The sequence below is a fragment of the Dermacentor variabilis genome, unplaced genomic scaffold (genome assembly GCF_050947875.1).
Source record: "Dermacentor variabilis isolate Ectoservices unplaced genomic scaffold, ASM5094787v1 scaffold_12, whole genome shotgun sequence".
NCBI lineage: Eukaryota > Metazoa > Arthropoda > Arachnida > Ixodida > Ixodidae > Dermacentor > Dermacentor variabilis.
In genome coordinates, this window is record NW_027460280.1 from 61409418 (window position 1) to 61429254 (window position 19837).

Genomic DNA, 19837 nt, shown 5'->3' on the forward strand with positions numbered 1-19837 from the left:
CATATCGCCATCGCAGCAAGGCAGCCTTATATGTTTGTGCGCGGCATGCAAAAAGATATCAATTTAACCACTTCAAGCCCAGTACACTACGTCTTCAGCTCCAGTAAACATTTCAATCTGTGTGCCCAAACATTGTAGCAGGCGACACGAAGCCACAACTTGAGACGTCACTGCGTCTGTGCAGATTTGCTTTGATGCACGACTGCACTGGTGCTGTGTGCACAGTGCAGCCATGCATTCGCTTGCCTCGCCATATTTTGGGGATGATTGTACGCCATCATGGATTCTTCAATATGGCACTGCAAGGCAAAATCATTCAGAGTAAATTTTGGTAATGAGTTCGCTCGTGCTGTCGAACAACTACTCTCTTTGTGTTAACACTGTTGCACAAGCCTCTTCATCCCTGGTAGTGTGGACCTTGTCACAGTTCTGCACTATTGGTGTGGAGTCACTGTCTATAAGTATGTCCGCAGGTTTCGCCCTCTAAACACGCTGTCTCCTTGCATGCATGCATGTTGTGAATTCTGGTTACATACAGTTTGCAGCCTGACTGAGCCAGGAAGCAACCAGTTTACTCTGGTTGCTAACTGTATATGCAAACAGGAGTGGTGGTCTGCTGCTGTTCTTCTCGTCCTACCACTTCAGTGCCATGCTAAAACCCTTCTGTATGAAAGAGCTCTGCGAGTGAGCCTTGGTAAAATAATGATAAATGGACATCAAGCACAAGCACACATATAGAAAAGGGAGGCCAACAAGATGATTGCTCATCTTGTCTGCTTTTCTAATATGTGTGTCTGTTCATGCCTATCCATTTAGCAAAAAAGAAAGGAAAAAAGGAAGGTACATCTGGTAGGCGAGTCCCAACGGGACCTACCCTAATTTCCTTCGAGTTTCACTAGCTTCAACCAGTTTCAACTGGTCCAGGCTGCAGCAGAAAATTATTTTCATAAATCATTTAGACTAGAACCACATAGATGCAACTTGAAATACCAGTTGAAAATTCTTGCTTGGGCTACATGTGGCGATTTAAGCTCGTATTGAAAGCTGCGTTCTATGCACAGCTACTAAAAACAGAGCACTGGCATGCAAGTGTGAATGAAAATGGGCACCTGTGCTTGTACACGCACTCATGCACAGCTGTTTGTGCATTGAAGAAGGCATCTTTAATTGACTTTGCAGTCATAACGCCGAGCCATTTGCCACTCTTCCCACTGAGGTAAGGCAAGAAGATCATGACAGCAGAACTCCATGCAAGACAAGCAAAGATTAGCAGTGTTCAAAGATGGCACAGATCAGGCAATGTGATGTATCACACCATTTAGCGACATAAGAGGTGAGAGGCTAGAAAGGAAGGCTACCAAAATAAGCAAAGGTGGTCGCAGTCAGCCACATGCACGCAGAGCGAGTCTGAAGAAAGCATTGGTGGTTGTCTAAACTACAAAGGAAAATTGCAAGAATGTCAAAAATGTGCCAAAGGCTATATGAAAAGCAATTCAAAAGATATTGAAAGTAAGTCAGTATATAGTAAAGGCATGTCAGATAACATCAAAAGTAGCACAGCACTAAAAAGCTTTTAAGAAGCACAGGGCACAGAACAAGTAGGGAAAGATGCTTTCATTGTTAAACTGAAGTCTGCACAAAAGACAAAGAACATTGGCAAATTAAGAAACAGGCGCTGCCTGTGTCCTTTGTCCTTTGTACGCACCGCAGTTTAAAAATGAATAATTCCCAACTAGCCCAACTTTCACTTCTTTTAAAAGATGCTTCATGTGACATGTACACACTAAAACCACATTAGCATCCTTCAGTCCAAATTCTATATCAAAGAAATTTCCCCATGTTTCTAATTCGTTCAATCACAAAGGTGACTTTGGACCAACTGCCTTGCATGCTTAGAAACCCTATCAGCAATTTCATCTGAATGCACTGATACTCAGTTTCAGTAGTTCCTTACAGCACTGAGGAAGCTACAGGCTTCTACCAAACAGGGGTGCGAACACATCTTGAAGGTGCCCTTCCACACCCTGTCGTCTGCTAGCAATGAACGCTGCAGTTTTGCCACCAGCAGCATCTACTAAGAGTGCAACTGCACAGCAAGATCAGCTGTTGTGATAGCAGCAGTAGAAAATTTATTCCATATTCACTCTGACACCAAAAAGGTGTACTTCAATATATTTTGAGATACAGAGTAGAAGGAGGGTTGCGGAGACAGCGGAAGCAGAGGGTTCAGAAGGAGCACTCGGCGAGTGTGTCGTATGGGATGGTGGTGCCATACCTTGATCACTCTTGTAACATCCACTTGTACATAGTGCACTCGCTAACATTCGCTAGTGCACCCGTTTTCTTCATTAGAATTCGTGCATGTTTACCGTACTCCTTCCGCAATGTTCCAGGCATGTTTAACGCCAACTTATTCTTTTGATGTAAAAGAGCAGCTTGGAACGATACCACACAAGCAAGTCTTGCGAAGCATGAAGCACTACCAAGAAGGGAGTCCTCCATGGTTTTGTGGCTCTGCTGACTACCCATATGAATTTAGCCATTGTCAAAGCAATTAACTTGTACTTTTTAAATACAAATTATATTAGTAAAGATTACAGAGAATGTAAGATTAGCTCGAGAAATTTTCCAAGGATGCATTTTCCTTTTATTCTGAGTGGATTACTATGCAACTTCCTTTACCATTTGCAAGACTTTGTTGTAAGTATATCATCCCACCAGCCCACATATCTCATTGTACCGGCCATGCCCTTCAAGTTGCCCGGACAAGCAGCCCCACGGCTACATTCTCCGCCTCTTTTCCATGTACAGCATCCGATTGGAATGACCTTTCCCACAGCACTGTCGCTATCACCTGCCCGACAATATTTCTTCAAAATGTAAAAGACTACCTGTCGCGGAATTAACATGTGGTTACCTTTGTTAAAAATTGTTTCTGCATATCCACCCCTTATGTAACACCCCCTAGAGGAGTCCTCAAGGTAATAAAATGAAATGAAATGTCTGTACGGCAGTGTTGCAATTATTTTTTTGTTCTTTGCTCGTTTTCATTCGAACAAGTGGAGAGCTCTATTTTTAGTATCACAGAGCCTCAACAAATATTTTATTAGAGAGCAATGCAAAATCACGCAGTAAATGGCCCTGAAACGTGCAAAGAAGCTTCAAAGTAAACACCTGCCAACAAGACTACTTGTCAAAGCCATTTAGTAGTCCAACGGGTTCCGAACTCTGGCACTACTGCGCAAGAATCTGCGCTCGTGGGTTGCGCAGCCTTGGCTCTGCTGCACAGAACTACTGAAATGGAGTATAGTGCTTCTTGATAGCTACTGCTGTTGCACCATGGCAAATGAAAATGTATGCACATTTGTATGTTTCCCATTAAGAAATATAGAGATTATTTAGTTCCTAAGAGAGATCATTGTAGCCAGTGTGTTGCTATGTCCATGCAGCAGATATAAGCAACAAGCCATAGAGCCTTACCTGTGACAGCTCCTGGCCACGCTGCAACAGCTGGAAAACCGCCTGCTGCATGTGGGCCACACTGTCTCCATGTAGCTGCAAATGCCGTTCTGCTTGGCTCAGCTCCCGGCTCAGCTCCATCTGGTTCAGCTCCTTCATCCACAGCTCAAACTGAGAACTCAGCTGCACTCGAAGAAAGAAACCAGGAACACTGGGTTAGACAGATACCATACAAGCATGGCAGAACAGCAATAGGGTAAAGAACTAAGCATGCTGGCACTAATTAACAAATAGTGAGAACATGAGAATGCATGAGACACTTGCCTCTTCATGTCTCACATGCAGGAAGCACACATTAAGTTTTCAAACCTTACACAGTTCACAAGAAGGGCCCGACACAAGTTAGCAGACCATCCCTTGATCAGCGTGACAAAGAGGTGGCCTACTTAGGCAGTTACGTTATATGCCAGCCTAATTTTCTTGCTTCTGCTTTCAGTTTTCTTTGTTCACAGTGTTTTATGCCAGATAAGAGTCTCTTCAGCTGCACACAACCTTGTTCTTAGCACCACTGGAGCACCCACACCTTGTGCATACGCCTTGCATTTCAACAAGAGCATATTGTTAGTTGGCACTTGTGTTGTATGTTTTTTATTCATGTTTGTTGTGCAGTTACCAAGAAACATTACAAGCTGGAGGTATGGCGCGTACACGATGAAAGTTACTGTATCACATATATTTGATGCACTGTGCATACACACGCCACATAATTTTATAAGAGAAAGCAAAGGCATTAGTCACACCAACATACACGAAAGTGTTTACACCTGTCCATATGGCACACGCATAGTTCAGTAGTCTGAAACTCAGGTATATTGGATTTTTGAGATATTGGGACACAGTAAAGCCTCATTAAACCATACCCCCTTAAACAGTAGTTTCGTTTTAAAAGTAGTAAAGCCAAATTGCCGACTCAGCGGCCATGGAAAATAATGTGTTTTGTATCTGCGTAAACTGTACCAGCTTACTGCGTACGTATCAGTTCACATGCAGTGGTTCCACTTTTTGTTGCGATGATAAGTGTTTCCACTTTCCATCGGGCGGCCCGGCAGAAGAACAAGCCTCAGAGGTCAGAACGGCCTCCAAGCGCCCTGTGCGTTTGCGCGTGAAGCCACATCAACATCAGCATCATTTCGGCGCCGTGCTATAGAGCATTGTGGCGTCGTGCAAAGAAGCACTTGCGTCATGCCGAAGCTCGGACAAAAAAGATGGCGAGTGCTCAGTATAGAAGAAAAAATAGACATCGTTCGTGGTATCGAACGTGACCCGAAGATGTCGGCGCTGATACGCGACAAGGATCTACTGTTGGCTACAGTGTGTGGCATTTAGAATGCGAAGAAGTTGCTCGGCAGCGCTGCCACCACCGTGAAGAAATGTAAGCCACGACGTTCGACTTTTCACCATTGTTGCCTCTGTTGTTGCTGAAGTATCGACCAGCGACAGTGACTAGGACGACAAGAAAAGCAACGGCACGGACAATTCAGGCCAGACAGTGGCAGAAGCTGCGCTTTACGTCAGCCTCCTGAATGGAATCGCCGCGACGAGAACAGCATCCCACAATGAAAAAGGCGCCCCGTGACTTCTGCAGCGCTACCGCCTATGTGCACGGAGAACATGCAACGCCAACGAGGAATCTGCCATGCAAGTGCTTGGCGAGAAGAGGGGGCCCGCTGAAAAGCTGGCTTGCAGCTTCAGTAATACTGGTGAACACTTTTGATCACGATCAAGCCCGATCCGGATCGGAATTCTCGACTACGATTGGCTGCCTCGCGCATCTTGCGCAAATGAGTCAGTCATGACTGAGCCGACGACAGGCTGCTGTCATTGCTGCTAGGCCGCGGCTGCATCAAAACGAAAATAACACTTTTGTCACGTGAAGTGAAAAAATACTGCATGTTTTCCCCCCCTTTCATCACACTCTCTCCAAGTTCCATTTTTGACAGGTAAGTGGGTAATCTCCATGCTATTTCGGTTAAGCAGTATACTACCGTTTAGTACGTACTTTTTCCGAGCTCCGGCCAACTACGGTTTAATGAGGTTTCACTGTATATATACCTGATCAGTATTTAAGTTCTCTTAAACTAGCTGCCCCATAAGATACCACTGGCACCTGACAGCAAAATACCAAACTAACAGTCCTGATCAATAACAACACTTCTGCAAAAACAGAGAAAGAGCAAACCATGCAGTGAGTGCTGTGCTGCAGAAATTGCCAAAGTGACTACAGTATGCGGGTGCAACCAAAATTCAGCTTAATATGAGAAATTCATGACCCCTCCCATGTTCATTGCACAATTGGGTGGTGAAAATTGTGCTGAGAGCTGTACCTCAACTGAATCTCGTTCGAAAAGGCGTAGTTGAAGGCACAGGTCTAACTGAAGTTTTCGGTTGCTCCATAGTGCCTCCAACTCATGCCGAGTTCGTGTGAGAGCTTCCAAGGTTCCTTCGACTGCCACGTATGACCCGGTGGTGTCAGTTTCAGCATTCATGCCAAGGCTCCTGTGAAGAATTTCGAGACACAAATAAACAAGATATAGCCCTTGGCTGCTACAACGAAATGTTAACATATTTACATTTGCTGACCCTGTTTTGATGACAAAAAGAAATTGTATAGCAGGTTCTCTAGTCAGTAAAAGAAATCAGCAGCCAATTTTCTACACCTTCGTCTTTCAAGTAAAATAAAAAGCTGCCTAGAAATTTTAAGGCATTCACTAACCTTAGCTCTTCAAGCAGTGTCTCTCCTTCACTGATGGTACTGACAGCAGCATCAATAGTGGAATCACGTTGCTGTGTAAACTGTTCCATCAGCTGCTCTGCAGCTTCCAGAGAGTCAGCCACCTTGTTGCTATGAAGCTCTGCCCTGAGCTCTTCAAACCAACTGCTCAGCTGCGTTTGATACACAATAACACAGTCAACGATAAGTAAACACTCAAGTGTTGACAAGCAAACAGCCTCTCTTAGCACTACAACCTGCACTCATACGTGCTGACACAGCAGTCCTCTATCATATTTCATTCAAGTACAGGACGATAGTGATGCAGAACTACTTCAGGGGAATAACAATAACAAGCAGGAACTTCCTTGAAAATTGAAAGCTCAGAACTGAAACAGTTAATTCAGATAAAGAAATCAAGCACCCAAGTAATTTAGTGTTCTCATTTTAGGCACATATTCATCATTCGCTGAAATATACAACATTACCACAAGCAGTTACAGTTAAGATTGATGATTACAACTTTCAACTCGCATTCACTTCAACCTTTATGGCTTATCTGTAAGCCCAACTAATTGCACAATTCAGACAAACTCTTACTGTTTCGATGGATTCATGAGACAGCTTACCTCCTTGTCGTGTGTAAAAAAGATAACAGCCAGCTGCAGAAGCTGCCGCCGCTGCTCAACACGGGTCGCAAAGCTGGTGATTTGGTCTTCCAGATCTTGGGCCACACCGCATATTTCATCTGCATTGCATTCCCCCGTCTGTGCCAACTCTTCCGCAGCTGCCAGCAGCTTCTCCGCATTTGTGTACGTGTTCTGGGTAAACGAGCATCAATCAGCACACCTGTTGTTTGACTCCCTTCTTCACCTCCACGACAAAGGGGCCCCGAAGCACCTTTTTCCAAAGCTGCGACTTGCCTCTCAGGCTTTCCCACTACCTTTATTCACTGCAACTGCACCAAGCTGTAGAGGGGCGGGCTTAGTGCAGAATGGGAAATAATGTCTTTCATGCTCAGCCAGTAATGCTCGACAATGTTATGCCTTTTCCATCTTTTTCACTAATACAAGTGCAAGGGCACTTCATTTTGTAATTTAAAGGAGCCAGTCTATGGCGGCTTTCACTTTTTTATGTAGCGGGATCACTGAAATATTGTGAAGCCATAAAAACATGAGAAAGGAACAAGAATGTTTCAGGAGCTCCTCAAGTGTTTAAAAAGAAACCCACTGTCAATATCTCCAACAAGTGCCATAGTTTCTAGGTCCCTTTATATTGGCTTAAAAATTTGTTAAGAACAAATGTTTCATTCCACGTTACAGACAATAGTCAGTAAAAGCATGCAGGACCCAGGCACTGTGCACAAACAGATATCCCGTACCCCATGCCACACTGCGAGTGCAAATTCCAAGATATCACTTAGTATGTGCAGTTCATCTTTTACTGGCGACAATCAATTAATTTACTGCAGTGACCCCTAGGAACCTTACAAGTCCTGCATAAAATTACCTATCATGTTGTCATTATGAGACATTCTTTATGAAGTTTGGCAATCCAAACAAATAGAACGACAATCCAAATAAAAGAAATGGCATAGGAATACCAGGAATTACGTATGACTTAATTGAGCATAAAAGGAGATGACGCATGCACTTCCCAGACTAGTTCCCAAATGCTTGTTTCAGTGGCAAAGCATGCAGCACCTCTATCAGGCGTGTTTCAGACAAATGAAGGCTTTACACAGATCGACTCATTCATGGCACTTCCTGCACTTGAAAAGAGCAGTACTTGCGTATTGAAGGCCGCATCACACTGCATATCGCCTATAACATATATGGCAGAGAACAGCTGGAGATAAATTCAGCCAATGAAGGTTAATTAAATAGGTGCCACAATCACACCCAAATAAACTTCTAGTTAATCTGAGCATAAACACCACTAGTTTTCCCATTTATCTAGTACTGAAACTGCGCTTCGATTCTTACCTGTACGCTACTTTTATGGCTAAAAAGCAAAAGCATTACCACCTCTAGTACAAGTTCCGAGCAATTAATTTTTCCCATTTAGGCTGCAGCCATCCAATACAGGAGTCATCATGATTGATATCTAGATTTAGACCAAATTTTTTCAGCATGCACTAGAACTCTGCGACACAAATACATTTGCATTTTTCCCCCAATGGAATGTAGCCATACAGGCTGACAAGTAGATCCATGGCCATGTGTTCAACAGTGCAGTATTGGCACTGGTGAGGCAATAAAACAAATGCAGACTCTCACTAAGTAAACATGAGCAATAACAGAATGGCACCAATGTTTCTATTCATCATTCAGCTCCAACTTACAGAACGTGGTATGTTAGCATAGCAGAAGTACTACTTGCACTCCCAACAGCACTCATGACATCAATTTTTTAAATGTCAATCTCAGTTGTATAATTAAATAGTTTTCATTATACAATGAGCACACCATGCAACGTTATCATGTAATGACATCAAAAAAAAAAGGCTCCCAAAAGTGAAAAGTAAATGCATCCTTTCCCACCCCACCACCAGAACCACCACCGCCACACTGCAAACACCATATTCATTTCCACACTTCAAGCAGTAAAAGTTAACCAATACATACATTATCCTGTTAATGAAAAAAAAAAAACCAAGGCAGTAGATTTAGCAACATGGTTAGTTTTACAATGTATATAATTGCCATGACAACAGAGGTTACAAACTATCCTACCTGAGCAACATTCTCGAAGTGTTCGTGACTCTTCTGCAGAACTCTGGCACGAGCCAAATTCCGCCCTATTCCTGGATTTTTCCGCAGAAAGACCTCTCCGTGCTTTTCCAACCAATCCAAAACCTAAGACCAAACAGCATTTGTTACTTGCATGCACACTTACGAGTACTTTCAACATACCTACACACCCATAAGGAGAGAGAGAGTGGAAGAACATATTTTATTGAACCAGTGTTTGGTAAGCTCCCTGTCTCTTCATGTGTGCCCACAGAGAAAACGAAGAGCATGCAAATAACACTGCCGCCACCACTTTAGCCCCCAGAGCTAACGCTTCACAAGAACATAAAGTTCATATTGAAATAATGGGTTTTACCACTTTAAGGGGCTCCTCACCAGGCTAAATTTTGGTCATACGCTGGAAGTTGTTACGTGCCCTCTAGGAAGCATTCTGTCGGAAAAATTTTTCAAATTGGCTCATTAATAGCCGAGATAGAAATATTTCAGGGCCGCGAACCCATGATTTCAGAAGGCGAGCTCCACTGCAAAGCGAGACACTCTCTCCACTTGCCCCATCTAGCCTCCGCAAGCGAAATTCCTTCCTTGTGTTCTTTCATACCGGACCTCGAGGATTGCGTGACGCATACGTCATGGGCCCCACCTTGATTTCCTTTTTCTCCTCATCCCCCCCCCCCCCCCCCGGCACTGTGCACTTCCGTTGAAGGCGCCGCGCACAAGCTGTTGCGATTCTCTCGTTTCCCGCAGCGCACGATTTTGCACGCTATGCACAAGGACACATGACTACTGGTATAATTCAGTGCGACACGAATACTGAGGCAGACACAAGCGGATCACAGAGCATGATCACGCGCTGGAACACGGCAGAAAATGGCATAGTTTCGGTACCTGCGCACGTGACTGCACGATTATGGGAACAAGCAGACAAAGCGGAAGTACATCTCTCTTGCTTCGGTGCAAAAGCAAAAAACACACAGACATTCTGTTTGTGTGTTTTATTTATTCTCTAAACTTCAATTCGTCAATTCAAGCAACAGATCACACAAACAACAGATGTTGCCTTGAATAATTCTCGAAGTTACGTGTCTCCATGATTGACATCACACTGCGGACACGAGTACGTAGTTGCAGGGACACAAGTATGTCACCGTTCGGCTTGGAGCGCGATTGCTACAAGGGAAAGGAAAAATGGCGTTTGGATTGAAATTTGAGACCTTTCCGTGGCGAGTAGCGATGTAATACTTTGCAAACACAATCATTAGCGCACATTGTATGTTCTGCGCCTGTCAGCTCAAAATGACCAGACCTGGTGAGGGGCCCTTTGACCTGGTGAGGGGACCAGACGTGGTGAGGGACCTGGTGAAGTTTCATGAGAAAGTCTCAGTCACTTTTTTGTTTTTTTTCAAAAGGAGCCAAGTCTGTCTCATCCATGCATTTGGGCACTCTTTTCAAGGGCTGTTAACTGGCTGGGCTCATCCAATTCATTTTGACGTTATGGTGAGTTCCCTCATTGGCCCCTACCATCGGGCCTACAGACTCCATTTTTCCACCAGAGATTTTAATAATGGCAGATGCTAGTCGCATGTTGCCATGCCCATTGTAAAAGCACAGCTCTCATTTGATTCCATCGTCAAGCTCCAAAGATGATTTGCTTCTGCATGAAAGCATTGACAGTGATGGCAGTGTTTTTAGTGCTATAGATGCATTTAATGACTCTGTTGTCAGTGGCTGCAATGATAGTTTTGATATGGGACATTGCCTCATACCGTGTTATGGGATCATATAAAAGCAATCTTCTAATCCTCCACAGCCGCAGTTCAAGAACTTTGACTTTTCAGATTTGCAATCCTTTCTCAACAAATGTTTGCTCCAAAATGCACCTGTAGCATCGAGCAGTTGCGACTGAACTGAACTCCTATAAACTTTGAAATTTCGGGTCAACGGACGCGGTTCTTGTTATTTTGTATTTTCAGACGCAAGTTGCGAATTTACTATCCCCCATGTAACATATATATCTCGAATCTGCAATAACTTTGCTATTCACATGTGCCATTTAAAATAAAGTCATTTCCTGAATGCTATTCTTGGACTTCTTTGTCAGCACTTAAAAGGTCAACATCCCAAAGCAACACACACAGGCTATGGGAGATGCTGTAGTAGAGAAATGCAGAATTATTTAGCTCCCTTGGTGCATTTTTAACATGCACCTAAAAATAAGTACACAAGCATTCTTGCATTCTGCCCCTATTGAAATGCAGCCACCGTAGCTGAGAATCAAACTTGTGACGTTGTGCTCAGTGTCAGAATACCAGCCATTGAACCACCACAGCGAGTCAAAAACATGAAATGAAAATTGTGAAAAATAAAAAAAGTCGCAGTTTCGTCCAAAAGGCATTCCTCCTTATGACAATCAGATTGCATTAATGCAAATTGTATTTACAGCATCAAATGTTATATGGAACCACCTGCTGCATCTGAATGTCAGATTCCTTTGCCTTATGAAAACACAAGAATCTGTGAATACACCAGAGGTTAATCAGGAATTAGTTTAGGGTATTAATGAGCAATTCAGTGGTAACCAGAAAAGACAAAACTATTCATGGTAACAAGAAATACGCCCAACCACATTTGGTCAACACTGACTTAATGCACAAAGCTCAACAGAAAGTCGAAGAGGCCCGGCATTGACATCAACATCATCACTATTTCCTGTGCCTTTCCAAGCGTTTGTGGTGTCTGTGTCTGCTCTTCGTCTCCTATTCAATTTTTCTGCTGGTAACATTTTTCACAAATCTTTTACCTAAAGCATTTAACAGCATTAGCAAATCACATCAAAAACCCTACAGTCACTAGCACTCATCACGAGCAGCATCATTTGATGATGCGGTGCTGCATGCCACAAAATGATAGGTGCCTTAATAATGCTAGAAACTGCCCAGAAGAATATGCTTGAGTATAACAAAAATAAAAAGTAAAATACGCTAAACATAACTTCATTATCTTATGGCCAGTCAAAGCAGCATTTCACCATAAGGTCTTCTATGCGAGTCTTATTTAGATTGCCTAGCACTCTACGAACGACTCTCTTTAGCTGCCTCTCAGAAACTACATCACTTTAGTACTGTTTTGTCCAGAGAATCAAAAAGCTTCAAGCAAGGGCTTAGTACAAATTAAGCAGCCTGAAAAATACAATGGAACAAAAATGGTCAACTACATTTTCAGATTTGCCTTAAATGTCCAAAGCTACAGATGATTCAGTTAAGAAATATCTAGAGCTCACTTCAACATGAAAGTTATCTTGCAGTGACTACAGTCAGAACTTGGTATAAGACAGTTTTAACAGAGTGTTGCTCACGCTCTGCTCACATTTCGTGGGCACTGGTGGCTGCATGAACTGCGTTGATTTTACCTATTTAACAAACGCATCTCCCAGATATGCCAGCGACATGCTCTCAGCTTGGCTGTAAAATGAGAAAGAAACCAAGCAGACACACCCTAACACTCTGCTCAATCGTTTTCGCAGCGGAACATGGGCAGTGTTCTACATTCAGCTGCCGATATGAGCATTGTGCACATGTGCATTAGCATTACCGCTAGCATTCTGCAAAGTGGCTATGTGCGAATTGTTAAAACACGTCGATCTGAACGTAGCAGATCGTAAACACTCTGCTAAAGCAGCCTATAGCCAACATGAATATAATGAATCAAATATAACGAAGTAAATCTAAAGTTTGGTTGGCAATATTTAATTTCAATGAGTATTCTGTTGTTCATAACGAAACCAAAAATGCAAGATCTGGGACAATATTGGTTACAGCTAAGTGAATACTTGTTCATTCACAGCTCAAGATAGCAAAAAAATGTCACTCAGCAACGGCACATTCCGGATGTGCATGCACATTTTGGCTAATGGCTTGGTTTGTTTGGCTGCAAGCCAGCCAAGCCAAGCTAATGTTAAATTACAAATGTGCTTTAGTGTTTATAATTTAACGTTCACATGTCATGTGTAGGCACAGCAATGTGTTGATGGGTGATCAAAATTGACAGGAGACTTTTGCTTGTTTGTTGGAGGCATCAAGCTTCTTTTTCTTTCACATGGACTCGATGGCGATTCTTCTTTCTGCCAATTGCAGTGCATGTGCTTATAACGAGTATTCGATATCATGAAGGCATTTCTGTTTTGAATGCGCCTCCATTACAACAAAGCTCAATTGTACTCAAATGCAACTTTCACTCATGGAGGAAGTGTGGAGTAGCTAGAAAGACCCCACCTGACGAACATCCTCTTGGAAGAGGCGCAGTGCAAGCCGTTGGTGCAACTTCAGCTTCTTGGTGTGCCACTTGGACTCAAGCGCCCGGTGTTGGCCTAGAATTTCGTGGATCACTGACAGGACGTGCTTGGCCCCTTCCGAGTAGTCGCCAGCCTGACAGCCTAACAGCAAGCTTTTGCCTTCAGCTGCTCCCTGGAAAATTCCAAATGAATCACGTGCTGGTCACACTCCCTTCTCAGATCCAAGAGTGTGATTGCAAGCATGTGACTGTGACACTAGCCCCGAACCTGCAAAGCTACAACACCAGTGCCACCAAAAAACTGATTTTTCAATCACACTAGTATGGGAACAAAAATGACGGTGCAATTATACAACAATAGATAAAATGTTAGGGGTTTCTCAAAACTGTGGATTCCTGTTCATCACTTTCTCATTTAATATCAGTACCAGTGTGTGCAACATAACATCATTCCTTGTTTTCCACACAATATCGCTTCAGTGGAAGAATGCTAAGACTTGTTTATTTCACAAGCTATAGTATAATTTTCTGTAACATTGCAGCACACTACTACTTTTACCAAACTGCATATCCCATTGGGTTTTTAACACTTTCTATGTACAACAACTTTACAATCAACTAATGCTTTTAACTGATTGTTCTTGCCAGACACAATCTAGGACTGGAATGACTAGCCTGATCACATAGTTACCCAACAAGACCCCGTCAAATTTAAAATATTACTTTTTACGTACTTCAGTGACTGACAAATCTTAATACATTATTTTGAATGCAGAATCTGCATTCAAGTTCACGTTCAAGTGTTCAAGCACATTTTTTTTTTTTTGACACCCAATAATAGTACCAGAATGTGACCATGATTGTATGTCCAAGTGTGTTTTTGTTTTGTCACACAACATCACCAGAATGTTATGTTTATGGTATATTATATGTCTTGATGACTGTCCCCTCCCCCCTTTCCCACTGTATAATATACCCCGCAAGGGGCACCTGAAGGGAAAATAAACAGATAAATTATAATGATGATGACGATGACAAATTGACAGGTAACTTACATGCTTGTGTGTCTCTGTCTTGGATGGATGACAGACCTGTACAAGATGGTCGAGCTGATACAGCAACTTTTTGCTGGCACTATGAACCTGCAAAGAACGCCCCAGCTCAATTCATGCCGATGTTGAGGTCAAACATAAGCAGTAATAGCCACTCGTAGCGTGTTCTTGCAAAAGCTTATGGCGCTAACTACTATACCATAGGTTCTTCACACTAATCTGACCTATGCGGTTACTACAATTAGGTCTTCTTAATTAAAGGCCACAAAAATTTTCAAAAGACCAGAAAATATGTTTGAATTATCCTAATGTTGAGTTAACGAATGGATAAAGAAAACAAAGTTTACTGCATCAATATGCCTATACTTACTGAAGAAATTCATTACTTTTATTTACATTTTGCAGCAGAAAAGCACAGAAACTATGGTTTTCACCATCTCATACAAATAATGAGCATTCACAGTAGTAAGGGCCTCGCAACTTTCTCCACAGTGCAGCAGTGGCAGCAAACCAGACACATGCATCTTCATGATAACATATGTGTGTCACGACCACAGGAAAATAATATGTGATTATAACAATAATAACTATGGTGCTCCACAGACAGGCACTTGCCAAACCCAGAATTACGCATGACAAAATGTGGAAGAAAGAATAAAGCACACTATTTTGGCACAGCTCTCGCCCTTGGTTCCTGCAGTTTCTGCTGCGAATTTCTTCCTTTCTAAGTGATGGCTGTGGCAATGTGCACTGTTGCTGAATTTTTTTTAAACAACAGTGTTGTTCTCGCGTTGCACAATAGCAGCTCATCGTGCTCTGTGCTCGTCCAAATTAACAGCTGCATGACGAAATACATATCAATTAGCAAGTTTTTTCACGCCTCTGAATAACATGTGTTTGCTGGGATCAGATGGCAAGTGAATTATCTGATTTTCCACAAACTGGGAGTAACATTAACAAGGTTTTACTGCATTTCAAGAGCAAGTGAACAGATTCAGAAATAAATAGAAGTTATGTGCACGATAACTGGAATAAGCTTGCTTTGGATATCAAATTAAAATGAGTTTCTAAAATGTAGAAGAGATATGGAAGGGACAACACAGCAAATACACCTGACTTGCAGATTTTTGTAGTACATATGGCATCGTATGTAACTGAAAACCTGGTGCGTAATGTTAATTTTGCATGTACGGCGAGTTACTATTGATGAAACAAACTTGTTTTTACATAAACAAAGATAAATCTGCAGGCAGCCTAAAAATGAGGTACAGTCAAACTTGGATATACCGAACCCAGATACATTGAAATATCGTCTATATCTAACAGACGTAACATCTCCTTGGAAATTCCACACAAAAGGATATCACTGCACTACATGTATATCACATTCTCCTTCATCGCCACCTTCAGTATACTGAATACTGTGACATGCTGCACCCCTTCAAGTGTGCTTCTCCTAACAAGAGTGCGATCACTTCTCGTGTCATAAGAAATATTCATGTTGATGAAAGGGTACTGCCTTGGCAGATGCTGTCAAGGCATTGAATACGAAAGGTAGTACATGACATGGAGGGAAAATTAGCAAGGTGCACGCCGAAAAATACAGAGGGCTCGTGCAGCAAGGGTCTCATTTGCACTCCAAAATGCTGAATTTGCATTAGTAATCTTGACTGTATTACACCTGTGTAATGTAATGAAGCATACTCACAGTGGAAGAAACTAACTGCCGTGCAGTGAAGCATACTATTTGCGGCCATTCATTATCGGATAGAAGATCACCATGCTGCTTCCAGAACACAAAAGACCTCTCCGTGCGATACACGTGCTCCACAATAAATGGATGGCGCTCAATATTTTCACTGAGTGGCTTTGGGCATGCAATTGGTAAATTCTACTTTTCACATTCTTAAGTGACTGTCCAAGACATGACAAATTCTCAGAAAAGCTTCAGATAGGTGTATTTTCTCTTTCGAATTATCGATGTATCAAACTATTTTGCAATCCCCTTCACATTTGATGTGACTGACCCTTAAAAAAGTATGCACCCTTTGAGACATATCTTGTCCCACAACAATAATCGTCATCTGCCTTGCCCACATTCTCTTTCTTTAACGCTGCGAGCCCGGTGCTTCCAAGTCACGTACGGCATGTGCGTTATCAGCGTGACATAGTATTCTCGACAGGAAAGTGGCAAGTGCAGCAGTTTCAAGAACGGAACCGCAAGCAAGGCAGATGAAATTATTGTTGTGAAACAAATATACACTCCAAAGGGTGCAACTGTTTTAAAAGTGTAGTGACACATTTACTTGCTTATCTTTCTCAGGTGACTGCTTTTTCACCAGCTAACAAAGGCACGTTATCCCTCAGTGCAGAACGCACTTGCATGTATCGGAAGTTTCTCGAATGTCATCGATGGTTCTATCCATTGTCTGTTGTCACCGAACCTCGCATACTTATACTGTATGCACAACGCAAGTTGTGTAGTACTTTCTGGAAGACACGCGGGCACCAGCGATTATTCTGGAACCTTCGATTACTCATGTATAGAAGCCAACGCACTTGCCCCACAGATCAAATTTTCAACGATCACCGACTGTGTTCGCCGCTATCGCGCTTTGAGTGTAGCCCGTTTTTCAGGGCACAGGTTCGCCAAATAAAGAGTTAGTTTTGCCATTCACAGTTTTGCTGCTGTGTTCTTGACCATCACTACCACGTGACAATAGTAAGGCTGCTCTTTCTGTGCAGCAACAATGCCTTTGACAGCAGAAAATCATCATTAAGAACAACAGTTGCAAGAATACCTAGGCATTTTCAGGCGAATACTTGAAAGAGATGGAAGACGGCAATCCTAGCATGTATGGGTACTGCCTAAGGGTGTTCAAATAGCAACGTGCTTTCATAAAATGAAACAGGAATATTTGAAGAGACAGAAAAGAAGACTGGCTTCTAATTCTAATGAAAATACTATACCAAATTTTTCCTCGTTTCTAAAGAAATGAAAAAAAAAAACACACACACACACACAACACTTCGGTGATCCTAATATAGTGTCATGTTGAAGTGACAGTGAAGAAGCAGATACAGTAAACTCTCAGTTGTACGAACGTTGGTTTATCGAAAATTTCAGATAACGAACTTTTTAAAAATCCCCGGCAGTTTTTTTATAGATTCTATGCAAAAATGTTTCACTTAAACGAATTTCGGAACAGTCAATATTTCAGTTTAACAAAGTTTTGTGCCCTGCACTGCAGGCGCAACCGATGCCCGCCCTCATCAATCCGCCGCTCCAGCGGCAATGTAACGTCGGTGGCGCTACAGCGCCCCTGGGGCAAAGCGGCGGCGCGGAAAACAAACGGCAACGAGGCATGGCCTCCGAGATCGCCCGCAAAAAACGAGCAAGCATGTAATCTCGGAGGCCATGAACAAAGTAACATCACTGGCGCTTACAACGCCGCCAGAGCAAAGCGGCGATCTGTCACACCACAAACCACGTGGTATGTGTTTTTTTTCCGACCGGCTAGTCGTGGCACAGTCATCGTCTCTTTCTTTCCAGTCTCGTCGGTTCCGCGTGTGCATACAAACGACCCACGTGGTGTGTTTTTCATGGGCTCCATTCAGCCTTCCAGTTTTAAGTAACAACGGCAATTCGCGTGCCCACTTTCGAGATGAGTGCGACGAAACGGAAGCGGTTGTCTCTCTCGGACAAGCTGGAAATCCTTCAGCGCCTGGACAACGGTCCAGCTGAGGTTGTAGGGTACATTGGAAAGTTGAGAGACTTTGTCTCAACAGCAAGCTGTGCCAGAAGAAGTGTACAAAAACATTGACTCTTCAGACAGTTTTGTTACTTCCTGTGCTTTAAAAGTACAAGTGCAGAAGAAGATTACAGATTTTTTTTTTTTCCAAGTGAGAAAGGCAGCATTAAACCTGTTATGAACCTTGTACTTGTTGATATGTACAAATTCCATTTCAAACATTTCTAACACTATGGATGCCATGTCTTTTGCTCCATGAATTGCACTTCAAACTTTTGACTCCGTATGCCATGTCTTATGTTGGTCTAGTGAATAATTAGTGAACTTTCAGTTAAATGAACTATTTCCTTCGGTCCCTTGAAGTTCACTCAAGTGAGAGTTCACTGTAGTAGCAAAAACGGCAACAAAAACTGTTTATTGGGCGAACCTGTGCCCAGAAAAGCAAGTGACACTCAATGCACAACGATAGCAGCAAGCATAGTCGGCGATTAACGAAATCTGATCTGTGGGTGAAGCCCATCAGCTTTTTATACATGACTCGTGGAAGCTTCCAGCTCACTCGCTGAAGCTCACTTGCCTTCCAGATTTGTCGCGCATACAATCTAGGGGTGTGCGAACATTCAAAACTATTGAATAACGAATTGAACAGTGTCCTATTCGACTTGGTCTTTCAATCAAATAGTCACTACTTCTAAACGTGAATATTTTTTAACACTTTTCTAATATTTCAAAACGGGCATAGTATACAGACATTACACATGAGAACTTGCATAGTGGAGCAAGCTACATAACTTAGGTAGCCATACTTTACAGGCTATACAGCAATTGTTCGCACTCTCTGAATAGCCTTGTGCATGCAAAGAAACTTGTTTGCTCCTAATGCTCCATTTGTACTTCTAAAAAACAATGCTTCACCAAGCACTACGTAATGACCGAAACTTGCCAACTTTAACAACTGGAATGTGAACATCATTTTATATTAAATGTGATAATGGCTACTCATTATTTGAAAACGCTATTTGATTCGTATTCAATTTGGTCCCAAAAATCACTATTCGCACAACCCTAATACAATCAGATTACCCAAGGTTCGGTGACGTACATCAGATAGATCCAGCGGTAACATTCGAGAAACTTCAGATACAGAAAGGTGCATCTTGCACTGAGCAATAGCACTGCAACACAGATTGGCTCAGAACAAACATTACCCGTAAACAAAACAAAAATATGCATGTCAATAGTAAGGCCAGCCAAGGAAACAAGAAAATACCTCACATAAACTGAGGTAATAAAGCTGTAAGCAGCATAAAGACGAAATATCCTTCAGCAAGTGACCACAAGATACTTTGGAAAAAAATACATGCTCTGTACATTTCCATTTCCTGTACACCATTGCTGTACACACTCTGTACAGCAATGGTGCCTGTGCCTCTTGAAGCATAGTTCTTTTTTTTATACCGAAGCGCTATGCTTCCAATAATTTTATACATATTATCGAAATTCAGTGTTCCAATTGTGGTTACAATTTCATCTGACACAGACCGAATTAAATATTTTTAAAGCAGTAGTTTCCAAGCATATGCCATGAACCACCATCTTTATTTTTACTGCTCTCCAGCACGGCATATCTGTGTACCCCCCCGACCTTACAAAAGAAGGGTGCTACCAATAAAGGCATTGCTCCTGCATTATATCTGTAAACAGGCTGTTAACACGAGCGTTTTTGACTGGAGTATATCCATTAGACAAGGACTAATATCTGCA

General features: G+C 42.4%; 1 protein-coding gene across 4 annotated transcripts in view; it reads right to left on the reverse strand.

Moving 5' to 3' along the window:
* Window positions 1-19837, reverse strand: part of trio (trio Rho guanine nucleotide exchange factor) — a 299147-nt gene that overhangs the window by 258706 nt on the left and 20604 nt on the right. For all 4 annotated transcript variants that reach the window (XM_075677244.1, XM_075677243.1, XM_075677245.1 and 1 more), the window contains exons 12-18: window positions 14325-14411; window positions 13251-13442; window positions 8965-9087; window positions 6859-7050; window positions 6233-6402; window positions 5844-6015; window positions 3481-3642 (exon numbers count right to left, since the gene is read on the reverse strand). In XM_075677244.1, coding sequence (XP_075533359.1) covers window positions 3481-3642; window positions 5844-6015; window positions 6233-6402; window positions 6859-7050; window positions 8965-9087; window positions 13251-13442; window positions 14325-14411 — 1098 coding nt within the window. The remainder of the gene's footprint in view (window positions 1-3480; window positions 3643-5843; window positions 6016-6232; window positions 6403-6858; window positions 7051-8964; window positions 9088-13250; window positions 13443-14324; window positions 14412-19837) is intronic.